General features: G+C 37.4%; 1 protein-coding gene across 6 annotated transcripts in view; it reads right to left on the bottom strand.

The window, feature by feature from the left end:
• The window catches only part of Hr3 (nuclear hormone receptor 3 ROR-beta), a 242,447-nt gene that overhangs the window by 45,338 nt on the left and 180,045 nt on the right, over positions 1 to 17,064 (bottom strand). The window contains exon 1 of one of the 6 annotated variants that reach the window (XM_074181392.1): positions 2,393 to 2,538. The exons of the other annotated variants lie outside the window; for them this stretch is intronic. Coding sequence (XP_074037493.1) covers positions 2,393 to 2,489 — 97 coding nt within the window. The 5' untranslated portion in view covers positions 2,490 to 2,538. Of the gene's footprint in view, positions 1 to 2,392; positions 2,539 to 17,064 lie in introns of those variants that run through there. 6 annotated transcript variants of the gene reach the window in all.

Below are 17,064 nucleotides of genomic sequence, written 5' to 3'. Positions count from 1 at the left end.
CAATCATGTGGTATATAACCATAAGCTAAAGAAAAAGCCTTTTGTGTTAAATCACCACGTATGACTTCGTTATTATTCAATTGGTTCAACCTAAGTTAATTTGAAAATTTTTATAATGCAAGTTACATTTTGTAAAAATCACTAAGCGTGTCTCATATCTTTTTTTGTAGCTGTTTCTTGTTTTACTGAAGATGAGTGGCTCATACCACTCGAAACATGTCTGATTGCCATTAATTTATAACTTTCGTGGAGACGGCATTGTTTTGATTATGATTCTGATTAATAACCTTCACTTTGAGCTATGGACTATTTCTTGAATATAAAAACAAAGAGAGTTTCAATTCTGGATGGTTCTATTCTGGATTCCTCCTTAATTGACACTTTTCAATTCAACAATCAACATTTTTCTTATAAAAACCTAATTTAAAAACGAATGCTTCTTCTGGTAACATTCTTCTATTTCTAGGTTAGTTATTAGTGACATTTCAGAAAAAATCGGTTGGTATTTGCCGCCGCCTACTATTTCAAATATTCATCTCATCTTAATACACCACCAAAAACCAATTTACGATCTGAAGAATGAATGCAAAAAACATTTGAATTACTTTAGGAATACTGTCAGCATCAGTCGTACCAACTATGCCATTAACCTTAAAAACGAAAAATACAGAGATATGTAACCAAAAAGCAGCTCCGTACATTTTTTTAACATTTTTATTGGAAAAATGTTGATTGTTGAAGTGAAAAGTGTCAAAGAAAGAGGAATAAGGTGTAAAGGTGACCTAGTAAATGAATGCTTGTGTTTTTGAATAGTTTATTTTGTGAAAAAGAAGGCTGAAAAGTTGCACTTTTCTGAACTTTGAAGGGCCGTAACTTTGTAAATAAGGGAGAGCGCCGCTTTTTTCTAATGATATGGGTTAATGAGAAACATAAAAAGTAGTGGAAAAATACACACACATGCGAAAACTTTCATGAAGAAACCGTCTCGTAAAAACTCAACAGCAGGATTAACCTCACGGAATATAGTCAACGAAGACCTTAGCTGCAAGTAAGGCAAGAGAGAGACAGAAACACACGATGGCCTCTTATCTCAACAAAATGGTACTGCTCTGTGTAATCTTGATTACGATAATACGGCGCAAATGTACAGAACTTCAATGATCACCTTGTACAAGCGAAATTAGCGCCGCATTACCAACAATTAAAAATTCACCATACGATAAAAAAACAGTACATGTTGTTGTGTATGTCACAATAAACAAAATATTACGCCACAAAGCAACTTTCACCGAACTCTTATGGTTATTCATATCGTAAATAAATTAGTCAGGTACATTATTGTTTTTATTCGCGTTGTGTACACCGGTTAGCGATTTGCCATTTGGTTATATCGCAACTTTGTAGCGAACTTTTTAAAATTACGACGCTAAAATTATACTCCAGGGGTGTTTGGCGTTTTTGGAGAAAAGGTAGAAGTAGGCGACGAAACGCTGCCCAAGTGACGAGGTAATCAATTGAGTAGCATTATGAAATGAAACAAAGGAATGCTTGGAGAGCTAGGTCTGATTACAGACGCAGGCTTGCCTGGCCATCAGTAGTTACATCAGTACCACACAGTCCGTCTTACAGGTTACTGTCATTTGAATCATCTTAGACAGTCGGAAGACTGGAAAATGATGAAACATCAGAGCATATACTTTGTGCCTGCTCCGCGGGAACCGAATCAAGGTTTTTAGAGTTCGGCAGAGTCGTACTTTTACCATCTGACCTGAAAGATCACTCACCATGCAAACTAATCGGCTTCGTTAAAAAGCTGGGTTAATTGGCCGAGTGAATTAGCTGTGAGCCACAATAAACCCTTGCGTGTTGCGGTGGAGGGTCGAATAGACCCACTCTCTTTCTAGACCTAACCTAACTCAAAGGACCCAGAAGTAATTTGAATAGCATTGTACTGTAAGAAAAACTAGAACATCAAACCAATAAACCCGTAAAATAACTTTGACACAGTTATTTTCTCGTATAAATAAAATCATTCTAGCACTGTCCCAGCTATAACTTCTGAAACATAAGAAATGTAGATCAAGAAATTGTAGCCAAGTTGTTCATTTTCTCCGGACTATCTCTGCCATTCTGTTGTGATTTTTTACTACATGGGAATACTATTCGGCAGATAATTAAACGTCTTCGTGTGGTAATTGGCTATCGCATGCACATGTTTCGAATCAGAAATTTATTGACTTGAGTCATAGTACGCATTTTTACCTAGTTTACATTGCTGAACTGAATTCAGTTAGTTATGGAATCGTTGAGAATTGACCAATGATAATACGACTATTTTTTTACTAGTTACGTATGGATATATCAATGTCCATACTACAATTTATAAGCTTACCTTTTATATTGCTCTGGAATTTCTCTTTTTTGAGCGTCCTGTAGATTCCTTTCTTTTTTATTTTCCAAAGGGTTTCGTAGTCCTCTGTCAGGAACATTGTGGCGAGACAAAGTTAGGCACTCTAATGATGCGTAAACTAGCTATTTCTATCAGATGTTTCTGTGTGGCAGCGTGGCACTTCGTAGCTAATTTTCTGTCTTTTCAATCGTGAAGAGTGGGAAGTTCAAAAGCCTAAAAGTTCAATTCTTATTTTGCTTTTTTTGATCGAAATTTTGAGTTTTTTTAAAATCTACCACTACTATCCCAACTACTATGATTTCAGGGCGTCTTTTGCAAAATTGTCGACTAATTGATCGCCAATCTACGATAAATTCAACTTCTACGTTTGTCTTTGTTAGTCATGCTTAACGTGCTCACCATGCTTTACAATAATTTTGAAATAATTCTTTTATATTTGAAGAAATTATTCGATTCAGCTTCACTTTGTGTTTTATATCTGTGAGTTATTCCTGTAATTGAAAAGGCGCAGTACTAAAATATTTGACATATGTCCATGTAGTTGGTTCATTTTTCATACCGAATGGCATACAACTAAATTGTAGTTGTCACCAAAGGGTTCTACAAGATGGGTTTTGCACTAGACAGAGTCTCAAACCATTAACGGTATGTCTTTGGTCGTTTGTTTTTGTTTGTGAGAAGATTTATAGATCATCTGGAACACACTTCTACTGAAGGCTACTCATCTTTTTCAAGTTTGAGCTCCTTCGGTTTTATAGTCAGATATGTCAGTTATTTCTCATAAACTACACCTTACGATTTGAGTAAGTTGTAGTTTATGAAATTACTATGGATCTTCATCAAGTAACGGCCGAATCAATCAGAAAAAAAAAGTTAATTATTTCTGTAAAATGTGAAAAACGGTATGACTCAAGGTGATTTCTTGAGTATTCGCGTACGTAGCAAGCAAGGTGAAGAAATTCAAAAAAAATACCACACCCTTGAAGCAGCCCTTCAATTCAAGCAATTACTGATTGTAATATTATACTTATGACTTGAGACCAATAAGAATTAGAAGATGAAATTGTAAATAGTAAATAGTTTCGAAGAAATCCCTACATCTAGAGCATAATTCAGAGTGAGTTGATGCAAGGAAGTGGTAGTATGTTCATCAGAAGAATTTTATATGACGAGAAGATAACCAAAAATACAAAGCCTGTAGGATTATTATTTATAGAAAAACATTTATGAAGAGGTCAACGGTTTTCACTCGAAATGGAAAAATACTGAAGCCCCGGCATGTAAAGTATGCGAGTCATTTCGAAACCTGTTATAAGTGATATGCTGAGCCTACTTAGTGCTATTGCATCACGAACAAGTGACATCTGCCCAATAGAATAAAGCCTTGTACGAGCACGATTAGAAATATTGCCTCGTCCAATTAAATCGAACGAAATCCATTTATTCCGGTAAATCGTCGCTGCAAATAACAGAGTCCGGTAAACGGTAATAAATGCAAATAAATCGTTGGAACGTGACACAACAATCGTTCGATATTCAATTACACAACGGAGAAGAATGCCTTCTTCTGCTCTTCCATGGGTTCCTCCGTATGCTAAACTCCATCCGGGCGATAAACGTCGAAGATATTGATGATTGAACGATGATGGCATCGGAGAACGGATGTTTGTCGATAGTTTAACCTTTTGATGAGGATGAACTCGCAGAGACGGATTGAGCGAGAATAATTCGAACTGATTTTTGATAGATCTGACGTGATTTTTTTTGGAAAGTGTACTAGAGTGTACACTCTTGTTTTTCCTCGAATGCTTTTTCGCAAATACTGGTCTTTTATGCAAAATAAGAAAGAAATGAAGGTTCGATAATGAATATCCTGATTAATCACTTCAACAAAAATGGATTCTACACAATTGCATAAGCAGATGACATAGTTATCTTGCAGACCGGCAAATTTGTGAACACACCGTGCGATAGAGCACAGGATAGGCTCAAATTAATAGAAACATGGTGTAAGGAACATTCACTGTCGATCAATCCTAAGAAGACTGAGACGGTCCTTTTTACCAGGAAAAGAAGTTTATCGGGCTCCCGAAATCTTCAAAAGCAAACTAAACTTCTCTGGAGAGGTGAAATACCTTGGTACTATTCTAGACAGGAAGCTAACATGGAACTCTCACCTACAGAGTAGAGCAAAAAACGCATATGTGACTTATGAGCAATGTCGGAAAACAGTGGGACGCACACGGGGTCTTTTACGCCGTGTGGTCACCTGGATCTACACTACAATAATAAGATCTATGTACGTACGGAGCCATTGCACAGGGACCAAAAGTTCTATAAGCAACGGGCATACAAAAATTATAATAAATACAGCGACTGGCGTGTTTGAACATCACAGGAGCCATGAGAACAACACCAACTGCGGCAATGGAATTATGGGTCTGACCCCTCTACACCTGTACGTTAAGAAGGTTGCGTTAATGGCCATGGTACGATTGCATATGGCTGGTGTAAATTTCGAAGTAGGAATGGGTCAGCAGAACCTGCAGCAGAGGTTGCGCTTACTGCGCAACCTCTGCTGCAGGTAACCAGTGATGCAATTGAACCCAGGTTTGTGTTTAATAAACCCAACAAAATACAAATAAAACAGAACACAGAGTCAAATGCTACAAATGCAATACGCATATATACAGACGGCTCAAAAACCAAAGAATGCTCAGGATGTGGAGATTACTCCAGATCACTAAGGCTAAGGATTAAATGGGGAATAGGAAAAAATACCAGCGTGGTCCAAACAAAACTGGCTGGTATCTCAATCCCTACAAAAGAAATAACCAGGAAAGGAATTTCTGGCAACATTATAATTTAGCCAAAGCCTCGGTAGATAATAACATTATCCTGAAAAGGGTTAAAGGGCACCCTGTAAAGGTAATCGCATTGCCTACTCTTTAGCCAAGGAAGCGGCTGGACTGAGAATTTTAGGATCCAGTGGCACCTACGGCCTGATAACTTCGACAATTGCGGAACTAACCAAATGTCACACCCATGCTCAATCCTTAAAGATATGGGATGGAATCAAAAGATGAAGTCTTGCCTGGATCACTCTGGATGACCCTGGGAAGCTGGCGCCCAAGAAATTTCTGGCGATGACCAGAAACCTCTATGCATGGTGTGTGAATAGGAAGATGAGACTGTCAGGCATGTCCTATGCGAGTGCCCAGAGTGAACCAACAACTTTCTGCTCTTAATATTTCCTTCTCCCGGAGGATCCAGTCCGTGAACAAACAAAATTGTCGAATTTGGGACGATACCAATCCACATGTGATCCAAGATCACAATAATTCTTTCAAACGAATCGAAAATTACGATAATATCTCAAACACACTTTGTATTATTTGAATTTGAAGTAGGAAGCTCTCAGTGAAAGACCCTATAGTACCAGAGGAAAATTTAGAAACGTCACAAGAAAAATTTCTTATCGATTAGAAACAACAAACAATGAACATACGTCTGCTTCATCCCATGGGAGATTTAACTCAAACAATAGTATTCATAGAATGCCATGTAAATTTTAACAATCTGAGGTTTGTGATCGTTTACTCCTTTAGCGAATCTTATCACGTTTTTGATATACTGAAAGAGTGTGGATTTATGTATTTGTACTTGATACATGGTAAGGTAGTCAGTTGTGCTGTTATAACTTTCTATAAATGCTCGGGTTTTCTGTATGCGATGTGTAGCATTTGGTGCATTTTGTAACCCAAAGGGCAAACCAACAAACTATTCGATATCCCAATCGTATCCCAGATTCCTGCTAGTTTGTCTGTTCCCGAAAGTCTCAATGCTGCTTCTCGTATTCGTATTGGTGCAGAGCCAAGTTGGCACTACACGTATTGAGTAGTATGATCAATATACTGACTACCGGTATGAATCTAAAATGGTTTTTACTGACATTCCTGCTGATCTTGATAATTTATGCACGCAGTGTGTATGAATGTGCGAATTTTGAATCTAGAAGATTCGCTAAGAACCACAACAATTTGAACGAGTATGACTATTCCTGCAATTCCTGCTACCGCCGGTTTTCCTTTTTTAACAAACATGAGTGGTATGATCAATATACTGACTACTGAATTGAATTTAGAACAATTTCAATGAGATTCCTGCCGATCCTGATAATGCATGCACGCAGTATGTATGAGTGCGCAAAACGTGAACATTTTATAGCAATTATATCAAAGATTCATGCTAATTCGAATATTACTGCGATTCCTGTTACCGCAGTTGATTTCTATTTTCATAGTTGAGTATATCAAGTCATATGAGTAGTATGATCAATGTACTGAATTGAATCTAAATATTTTTACTGAAATTCCTGCTGATCCCGATATTGCAACATTTTCAAGTTAATCCGACTATTCCTGCAATTCCTGCTACCGCCGTTATTTCTGCTTTTCATAGTTCCCGTTTCTCGTTCTACATCACCTATCAGTACTTCCTGACCAGATTCGGCGTTACTACGATTCCTGCTGCTCCTGCGAATGCCTGCACGCAGAACACCCATCGACACGGTCAACTCCTGACTGACTGACGTGTGTATGCAGTTGTTGGAATTGAACGTACATTCGCGAACGCTGCATTCAGCCCGATATATTATGTCCTTGGTACGAGTCTTTCAACTTGTGGCCTACTTAGAGAAGCGAATGAATTTGTCGGCATCGCGACGAAGCGGCACACTGAGATGTTGGTCGCAGAACGCGAGTTCACATACAGGGTGGGTCGATTTGCGGACGTTACGGTGATGTGATACACGACCGGTGATGCGTTGCTCGGCAGGAGTTGATTTTGTTATTTCGTGGATAATGTAACGAATGTGAAGCCGCCCCTGACCGATATGTCGGCCAGCGAACGAACAACGACATCATCGCAAAAGGAATGCAGTCGGCAACCGCCGATTAAACTCTAGTTGAGTACCGAAACGACTATAGAATTCTAGAACGATCGTTACCGATATATAAGGCCGGCTTCTCGTCCAGATAGGGCAGTGGAATTCAGAAAGTGAATCGAGCGGTTAAACTAGGAATTCAAATAGTGGAAATAAATTAAGCGTTAGTTACTAAGAATTGTAAACAAATTAGTTTGTGATAGTGAGATATTGTTGGAAATAAATTTGTTCAAGACAGTTAATTCGTTAATTTGTCACAATAACTTTGTGATACGAGCGATTGTCAAAATGGTTGAGAACATACAAGAAATACACTTCTTTCACACTCTAGAACTGTAATACTCTTTTCAAGGGCCTTCATCAGGAGATGATCAGTTCAGAACGTTTTTTTTCGATGTGCAATTGATTGAATATTGACATTATTTATAACAATCGAAATGCATTGGTTTAATTAAAAAGAGATTTACATTTCATTACTTAGGACTTTCATTGTCTGATATTATCTAAATCGATTTGAAATCCCTCAAAGAATCTATGAAAAAATTAAATAGATTAGTTGAAAATAACAATTATATTTAGCAAAAAACGGAAATTACAATGAAATAAAATACAAGCAACAATAAAAAAATTGAACAATGAACACGAGCTGCAAATGAAAAATTATTAACAAGAAATGTGAATTGGAAATTAAAAGATTCCATGCCCAGTTACTTCACGACGGTTCGATTGTTAGATACTAGATATAAATTCACCCAACGGAAATTTAAGGGCACGATGAAACAGTGATGAAAAGATGATTTTCAGATGTAAACGTACCCTTTTTTCCCCAGGGGGCTTTCCAGTTGAAATATTCAGATATCCTCTGGTAAAAGTCCATTATATCTCATTATAGGTTCATTGACTGACACCTATCAGAAAACTACTACCCTGGCTAATACCACGAAGGGCGTTGAATTATATCTACGGGAATCGATATTTGATTATTGGAACACACTTGCAGATCGGTTTCGGGCTGTTTGGCCACTCTTCAGTGCAAAGTAGTTTCTATCATCATTCTAAACTAGGCAGAAGAGAACGAACGTTCAACATGTTTGTCATCGCTCCATCCGCCTGTCGATGTACTAAAGAACTGCATATCCACATGGCACAAGACCTCGTATAAGGACAAAAAACTTCATTCCTATAGTTCGTGGGCATACTTGAAGACTGTCTTAAGTTTCTAAATAAACCATTCGTTAATGTGTGGGACAGATACATACAATGTATGTATGTATCTGTCGTCGAAAAAATACAGCATGAAAAATGCTGTTTTTTGAAGCGCGTTTCGCAAGTGATCATCATCAGGAGATGACTTTCAGTGTTTTCAATAGATCTGTTTAAATCTGTTCAAAATCTGCTAAGGACTAACGAGGTCTTATCTTTTAACGTGTGGTTCCTAACACTTTTCAAAACTAATGTTATTTCCCAGACTCACACTAAACAACTCATTTCTGAGACTTCAATAATATATATTATTTCAGAGGTGTCTATGACTAACATGAACAGAGTGTCACGTAGTAATAAGTTTTTTCAGTTTTTCTTGAAGAAAGCTATGAAGTATTTTTTTCCAAAAAATAATTTTTCCTGAAAAAAGCTCCCTTTCATTTTGAACTGAACCCTGTTGTCGTTGGCAATGGACTGTAATTAGCAACTGTTGATGATAGGCGTTTTTTATCAACTCGATTGGCATATATTTACATGCGTTAAAATGTTTAAATCAATATGAAAAAACCGCCCATCAGTAAACATTAACCGTTGTTAAACACAGTCGACCAACTACCTGTTGGATAACACCTAATTAACATATTTTCTAATTGTTGAACAATAAGAGAATGGATATGAGTTGTTTTGGAAAGGAAGTTTCTCAAAGACATCGTTGAATTGTAAATCATGCATTCGTATCGAAAGTGTATCAAGTTGATGTTGAATGAGACGTGTACAACTGGTTTTGAAACGAGACAGTTTCGACAATAACAGTTGGGCTAACATGGAATTCTTACCTACAGAGTAGAGCAAAAAGAGCATATGTGGCTTATGAGCAATGTCGGAGGAAGGTGGGACGCGCATGGGGTCTTTCACCCCGCGTGGTCATCTGGATCTACACTGCAATAAGACTTATGCTGACGTACGGAGTCATTGCTTGGGAACCGAAAAATCTACAAGCAACGGCCATCCAAAAAGTATATAAAATACAGCGACTGGCTTGTTTAAACATCACAGGAACCATGAGAACAACACCAACCGCGGTAATGGCTAGCCATCTTAATCATGGTACAACTAATAGGGAAATTACTATTCTCAATAACTTTTTACAAATCCTTGACCTATCTCAAAATAACTTTGTATATAATAAACTCAATAGACTTCTTGACCTTGTATTTTTTAATGGAGGAGAAATCAATGGATCCTTTCGTAGTCGAAGATCAGCATCATCCTGCCTTGGATATTACTTGTGTACTTGAAACGAAGGCTAACTACAAAAATAAACTGCATTCCTGTTTCCAGAATAATTATAATTTCAAAAGAGCCAACTATCCACAACTGTATAATCGAATATCTCATATTAACTGGACCTTCTTGGAAGTTCTTGATGACTCAGAAGATGCATCCACATGTTTCTATGGAAAACTTTATAATGCTTTTGATCGCTGCTGTCCCAAGTATACAGTTGAATCCAAAACTAAATATCCTCCTTGGTATAATAGAAGCCATTTCATTGAATGGCTTAGTAAATAGGCATAATTGTAGATATTGGGCTGAAAGTGATCCGCATATTATGCGTGAATTCCATACATAACATCTCCAAAAGTTAAACGTTTGGTGTGGTATCCTAGGTGACCACATTGTCGGACCTTTCTTCATCAACGGAAATTTAAATGGTGAATCATATCTTGAGTTACTCAGGGAAGGGGTTGACCCACGTATTACAATAATAATAGAAAATGATGATAACCTTTCCGAAGATTTACTGGTATTTCAACAAGACGGAGCTCCCCCACACTATGCTATGCCTGTCCGACAATTTTTAAACGAAACATTCCCCGCTCGTTGGATAGGTAGAAGAGAGCTGGTGATGGAGTGGCCACCTAGGTCACCGGATTTAACACCCCTAGACTTCTTTTTATGGGGGTATTCAAAAACAAAAGTTTATGCTACCCAACCACAATTTCTGGATGATTTACGAGAGAGGATAGAAAATGAATGTCGACAATTAAATCCAGCCGTATTAAGCAATGTCAGAGAGGCATTTCAAAATAGATTATACCATTGTATGGAAGTGAATGGTACTCATTTTGAACACTTATTGTAACTTCATAATAAATAGCACAGTTAAAAAGATTAAAGAGTTTGAACTGTTGTACAACCCATTTTATTACAGGCAAATAAGGTGAAAGTAAAAAATAAGTAAAATTTGTGCTATTAAAAGAAAAATTGTTTATCTCATAAACTAACCACTTTAACCTACGAGTATTATACATTTTTGAAATCAGCTCAAAGAGGAGTATCCAAATGTTACATAAAAAATATGAGAAGTAATTAAAAAAAAAGGATGATGCTAGGGGTGAGGAGGTGGCTTTTCCAGTAAGTTTAAATAAGCCATAATGCTTGCCCCTTCCAACATAAATTGACGTGTTTTTGGATTTTTCCTAAATACCAGTATTACAAAAGTTATTAAAGGTGGATACTTTTTTCTGAGAAGCACTGTATATCGGTATGTTAGTTGCAATATAAGTATAAACCAACACGGTTTTATGAAAAATCGTTCAACGGTCACTAATCTTCTGACTGTAACCCAACATATTGCTGAATCTATTGACAATAGGGCCCAAACTGATGTTATTTACACAGACTTTTTTAAGGCCTTCGACAGGCTTGACCATGGCACTCTACTGAACAAACTAGTAGCCTTTGGATTATCTCCATCCTTAATCGCACTCTTCGGGGATTTTCGGAGATCTTCGGGATCGAAAACAATTCTACCGTATCTCTCTAAAGTAGTGGAATCGATTCTGAAAAATCAGATTAATGAGTACGCCAATGAAAATCATATTATAACATCTGTACAATCAGGATTCAGACCTCAGCATAGTACCACCACGGCTCTTCTGTCAATTACTGACGATATTTTACAAGCTGCAGATGAACAAAATTTGACCTGTTTAATACTTCTAGATTACAGCAAGGCATTTGACACTCTAGATCATGTGATATTGTGTGACAAACTTGTCTAGTCTACTTCGATTTTTCTCGGAAAGCAGTGTCTCTCTTAGAAAACTATTTGAAGAATCGTACTCAAAGAGTTGTTGTGGATGAAGTTATTTCAGATGCTCTGCCGGTATTGAAGGGAGTGCCACAAGGATTTATCCTTGGGCCCTTGCTTTTTAGCTTGTATATTTGTGACTTTTATCTGTCCGTGAAAAAATGCAATATACATCACTATGCAGACGACACGCAGTTATATTTCTCTTTTTCGCCAGGCGAGTCTACATCTGCTCTGTCGCATATTAATAACGATCTTCAAGCCATCTTTGACATTTCTACTGCCCATAAGCTCAAGCTCAATTCAGGCAAATCCGCAATAATGATGTTTGGAGCTAAGAAGAACAGAGAGCTTGCCAACTCTACCTTTCAAGTTCGCATCGAAAACGATATACTTCCCTCCGTGGACGAGATAAAAAATTTAGGATTGTGGTTTGATCTGGATCTCCGCTTTACTAAACATATCAGCTATCTGAACCAATCTTCTTATAACGTTCTCAGACAGCTTTTTCCTAATCCTGATTTGCTCAACACAAACTTAAAACTCAGACTATGCGAGTCTCTGATTATGTCAAAAATTTTATTATTTATCTATAGTTTCTCCCAGGTTGAGTTGAAAAACAGCCTTGGCTGATACTCCGCCTATTCACCATATACTGGAAGTTTTTTTTTCTTTGTTTTTGTTATTGTTCCTGTATTCTGTTCTATTTTATTTTTGTCTATTCCATTTGTATTTTTATGGTGAATAAAGACGTATTATTATTATTATTAATATGTTCAGCTCAATGGTTTCAAATCTACCGAATATAGTGCTTCTTCCGGTGTTCCACAAGGTTCAAATCTGGGACCGTTGCTCTTCAATATATTCATTAATGATATTGCAGATGTTATAGATGTGTATTTCCTTTTATATGCCGATGATCTAAAGCTATACTGCCTCGTTGAGAACATAGATGATTGTGTGAACCTCTCAGCAAACGTAGGACGGGTTATAGAATGGTGTTATCGAAATAACTTGTCGCTAAATCCAGATAAATGTAAGGTAATGTCCTACAGTTTAAAAACGAACATCTTGATCTTTGATTATTCAATAGAAAACGTTTCCCTGGTGAGACCAGAAACATCTACTGATCTTGGCGTCAAATTTGACACTGCGCTATCATTTAATAGGCATATCGATAATGTTGTAACCTCCTCCTGTCGTTTGTACGGATTAATTGCCCGTAGCAGTAGTGATTTCAAAGAAACTTCGACCTTAAAAACTTCATTCTATGCTTTCATGAGATCAAAGTTAGAATACGCGTCAGTTGTGTGGAGCCGCTTTCATCAATATCACATTGATAGAATAGAAACAATTCAACGACGATTTTTAAAACTGCTAAGCCTAAAAACCGATGGCATTTATCCTCCAATAGGAACAACCCACTCTGAATAGCTACAAAAGCATAACTTTTGCAGTCTCGAAAAAAGGCGTGAATATTATAGTGTTGCACTAACCTATAAAATTATCAACAGCATAGTTGACTGCCCAACATTACTAGAAAAGTTTAATATTTGCATTTATAGAATCTCTTCCAGACACCCGAATACTTTCTATATAAAAACATCTCGCACAAATGTTCTGGAGAATTCTCCGATCCATACCATGTGTAAAGTGACAAATTCTGTTAGCGATAATTCAGATATATTTAGTTGCAAATTGTCAAATACTAAATCCCACTTCCTAAAATAATTGTTTTATCACCTATAATAAATATAAAATGTGTAGTCTTTGTAGTCACTTGTTTGTATTGTTTGTAGTGTTTGTAGACTTTACAGTCACTTGTTTGTGATGTATTTATTATACACTGTTATTTCCTGCTCTATAATTGGGCTATGTCCTGTAGAGTATTGTATTACAAATAAATAAATAAATTACTGGTGTCTGGACCTGTACGTTGAGGAGATTGCATTAACGGCCATGTTACGATTGGGCACGGCAGGTGTAAACTTTGAAGTAGGAATGGATCAATTGGCTCACAAAGGCCACAATAGGAGTAGAGGTAATCACATTGCCGACTTTTCAGTCAAGGAAGCGGCTGGACTAAGAATGTTAGGACCCAGTAGCACCTACGCCCTGATGACTTCGACAATTGCGGGACTAGCCAAATGTCACACCCATGCTCAATCCCTAAAGATATGGGATGGAAGTAGGATGTAGGATGTGAAAGGATGTAGTCTTACTAGGATCACCCTAGTAATATCTTCAAATGACCTGTCCAACTTCTAGGAAAGGACAGGATGGACGATGACCTAGGAGGACAATTCCTCGGGAGGTTGTACAATGGGTCACATGTGGCCTAAGTTCTGTGGGCTAACACTCAACCTCCCTACTCTACAGAAACACAAGTAGTGTCACCCTTAGCACAATAACTCACAAACATTTGAGTGGGATTTCATGAAATTTCAACAGCTTTCTTCTGAATGTGAGCTGAAAAAGCAGAAAATGCAATGAAACTAACGCCATCTATGTGTCAGGCCCGAGACTTTTTAGCCCAAGTAGTATATAAGTTGACTTTCGGTTGTTGCCTAAAACCTTATATTGGCCAAACGGGAAGAACCTTTCCCAAAGAATTTAAGAACACAGGAGTTGTTAACTGAAATGTGAAGCATAATTCTACATTTGCAAACCATCTTTTGACAGAGGGGCAGTAGTTCAACCGCAACTATGAAGTATTAAATTTGGAAAAAGAAGGTTGGAAACTAAATCTCTTGGAATGCTTAGAATTAAATAGGTTTAAAACCACTGATTTCCGGCGAATAACCGTAGCTTGTTTTCTTTTGAAGAGGAACCGCCGTGTACATCTAATAATAACCCGCTCTAGTGCAACGGCAGGCAGAGCAGACCGATAGATAATCGTGGCTATTGTGACATAAGATCGCATACACAAACATGCCGTAATGTGCCGCTGGTCCTGGCTACGCAACAGCCGCGCCGTGCACGCACTCTCGCATACAAATTGCACTTTTACGGGTGTTTTACTGCTATCACCGTTTGACGACTCTTGCATACCGCGAGAACGAGGTTTTTTTTCCGATGGAGAGGCCGAATAAGGTCGCGATGTATTTTAGAATCACGAGAATTGAATGGTTTGAACCGTTCTTCAGTTACGGTAATGGCTGTGAATGTTGGGTTTATTCATTCATGATTTCATGATGCCTATATTTGTGCTCGTGAAAGTCCCAGATTTGGCTGGTTCTCAGTTTTCTACATTTTTTTCCATAACATCTATTTGAATCTGTTTAAATATGGTTTTTCGTTAATCAGCTGTCGCCCCCATACGAACGACAACTCTCTGAAGTTGAGAAACTTGTGCGAGCTAACGACTAACGAGGTCTTACCTTTTGACGTGTCATTCCTAACTTATATATACATAAGTATATACAGGGTGTTCCTTAAATACATGCTAATATTCAAGGAGGTAATTCTTAGACCCATTTTAAGAAAAAACTTCCTATAGCCGCATGTCCTAAACGCCTTAACTTTTGAGATACAGGGTGGCAAAGTTTTCAAAAATAATCAGTTTTTTAATAATAACTGAGATAATTTTGTAGACATCTTTGGCATATTTGGTACATACGTTCCATGCCTCAAGGCGCATTTTCTGATCTACATAAATTTGTATTTTTTCAAACAGTGGCATCCCTACGGGTTTCGCATTGAATATTTTTGGGGAAAAAGTACTACGCCAATGCTTTCTTTTCAAAATAAAATCATTTTTAAAATCCTCATTTATTTTTGAGAAAATTTGATCTCCTGGTATTTCTTTGTCCGACGCATGATTTTCACTCAGAAAAATAAAAATCGACAGAAAGCAAATTAAGAAATTAGATCAATTCTAAAATGAATGAGAATCTGAAAATTGCTTCATAACGCATTACCAATTCCCTAACAATATTTGAAAACATAATCTGCAAAAAAATAAATTTTTCACAAAAACGAGTTTTATTTTATTTTGTGACAGTAAGTCTAAACGAATAGCACAAATTTGTTAATTAGTAATAATACCAAAACTGATTATAAAAATTGTTGGAAGTGGCCACCTGCACTTAGTATGCATGCTTCCGCCCTTCTACGCATGGAATTACGAACCCGTTCAAATATTCCCGGCGTATTTCGTATAGTTTCACACGAGGCAACTATTCGCTCTCTTAAATCTTCTAAAGTATTAACGGGAGTTTTATACACAACAGTTTTAAGGTGACCCCATAAAAAAAATCTAAACTGTTGAGATCGGGGGATCTTGCTGGCCATTGCTGAGGTCCTCCGCGACCTATCCAACGATTAGAATAAACTGTATTTAAATGGTTTCGGACAATTACACTGAAATGAGCAGCGGCGCCATCGTGCATGTACCATATTCGATTCCTTAACGCAAGTGGCACATCTTCCAATAACCCAGGTAAGTCTTCTTCGAGAAAGTGTAAATAAGAACGACCATCAAGACGTCCTGGTAGAAAAAATGGGCCTATTAGATGATCACCTATAATTCCTACCCATACATTAACCGAAAATTGGTGTTGGAAATGGGTTTCGGTTATTGCATGGGGATTTTCTTCAGCCCACACATGATTGTTATGGAAATTTTGAATGGCATTCCGAGAAAAATTTGCTTCTTCTGTGAACAAAATTTGTGTCTCAAACTGCGGATTTAGTGCAATACTTAGTAGATACCACTGACTGAAGTTCACACGCTGTGGAAAATCTCTGGGGAGTAATGCCTGCACTCTTGAAATATGGAATGGTATAACAAAAAATCAACCAAAATACGCCAAACAATTTGATGACAAATATCCAGAGTTCTAGCGATCTTCATCGTACTCGTCTCAGGATGTTCCTCAATTTCTTGCAGCACCGCTTCCTCAATTTCAGGAGTTCTTACTACACGAGGTCTACCTTCCGGAGTCCCTTTCTTGAAACTACCAGTTTCCCCAAGTCGACGATGAATATTTGAAAAGGTTCGGCTATCTGGTGAGGCACGATTAGGATATCTTTCCTGATAAATGGGCCTGGCTTCTGTTGCATTACCATCGACAAGGCCATATACGTAATGCATTTGCGCCATTTCCGCATTCGTATAATTTACCATATTTACTGATATTCAGAAAAACAGCGGACTACCAAAATAACTTCAATAACATTTCAAAATCAATCAAAACGCGCTGTGACAGTTTTTAACACCAACACCTTACTTTAAACCAACATCAATATTAGCTACTGACGTTTGTACATACAGAGAATTCGTTTTTTATTGCTATGGTGGGTACGCTGTTTTTTCTGCTTTTAATCTTTAAAAGAAATCACATATCGACAAACTCCATATTTCCAAGAGGTGCAGTAAATAAATTCTGCTACACGTCATTTATTCCA

Source organism: Leptinotarsa decemlineata, unplaced genomic scaffold (genome assembly GCF_025532065.1).
Source record: "Leptinotarsa decemlineata unplaced genomic scaffold, Ldec_3_MD MMD2_tig00026307_RagTag_RagTag, whole genome shotgun sequence".
NCBI classification, from domain to species: domain Eukaryota; kingdom Metazoa; phylum Arthropoda; class Insecta; order Coleoptera; family Chrysomelidae; genus Leptinotarsa; species Leptinotarsa decemlineata.
The sequence above is the reverse complement of the archived record's forward strand: the minus strand, read 5'-3'. Positions and strand labels throughout refer to the sequence as shown.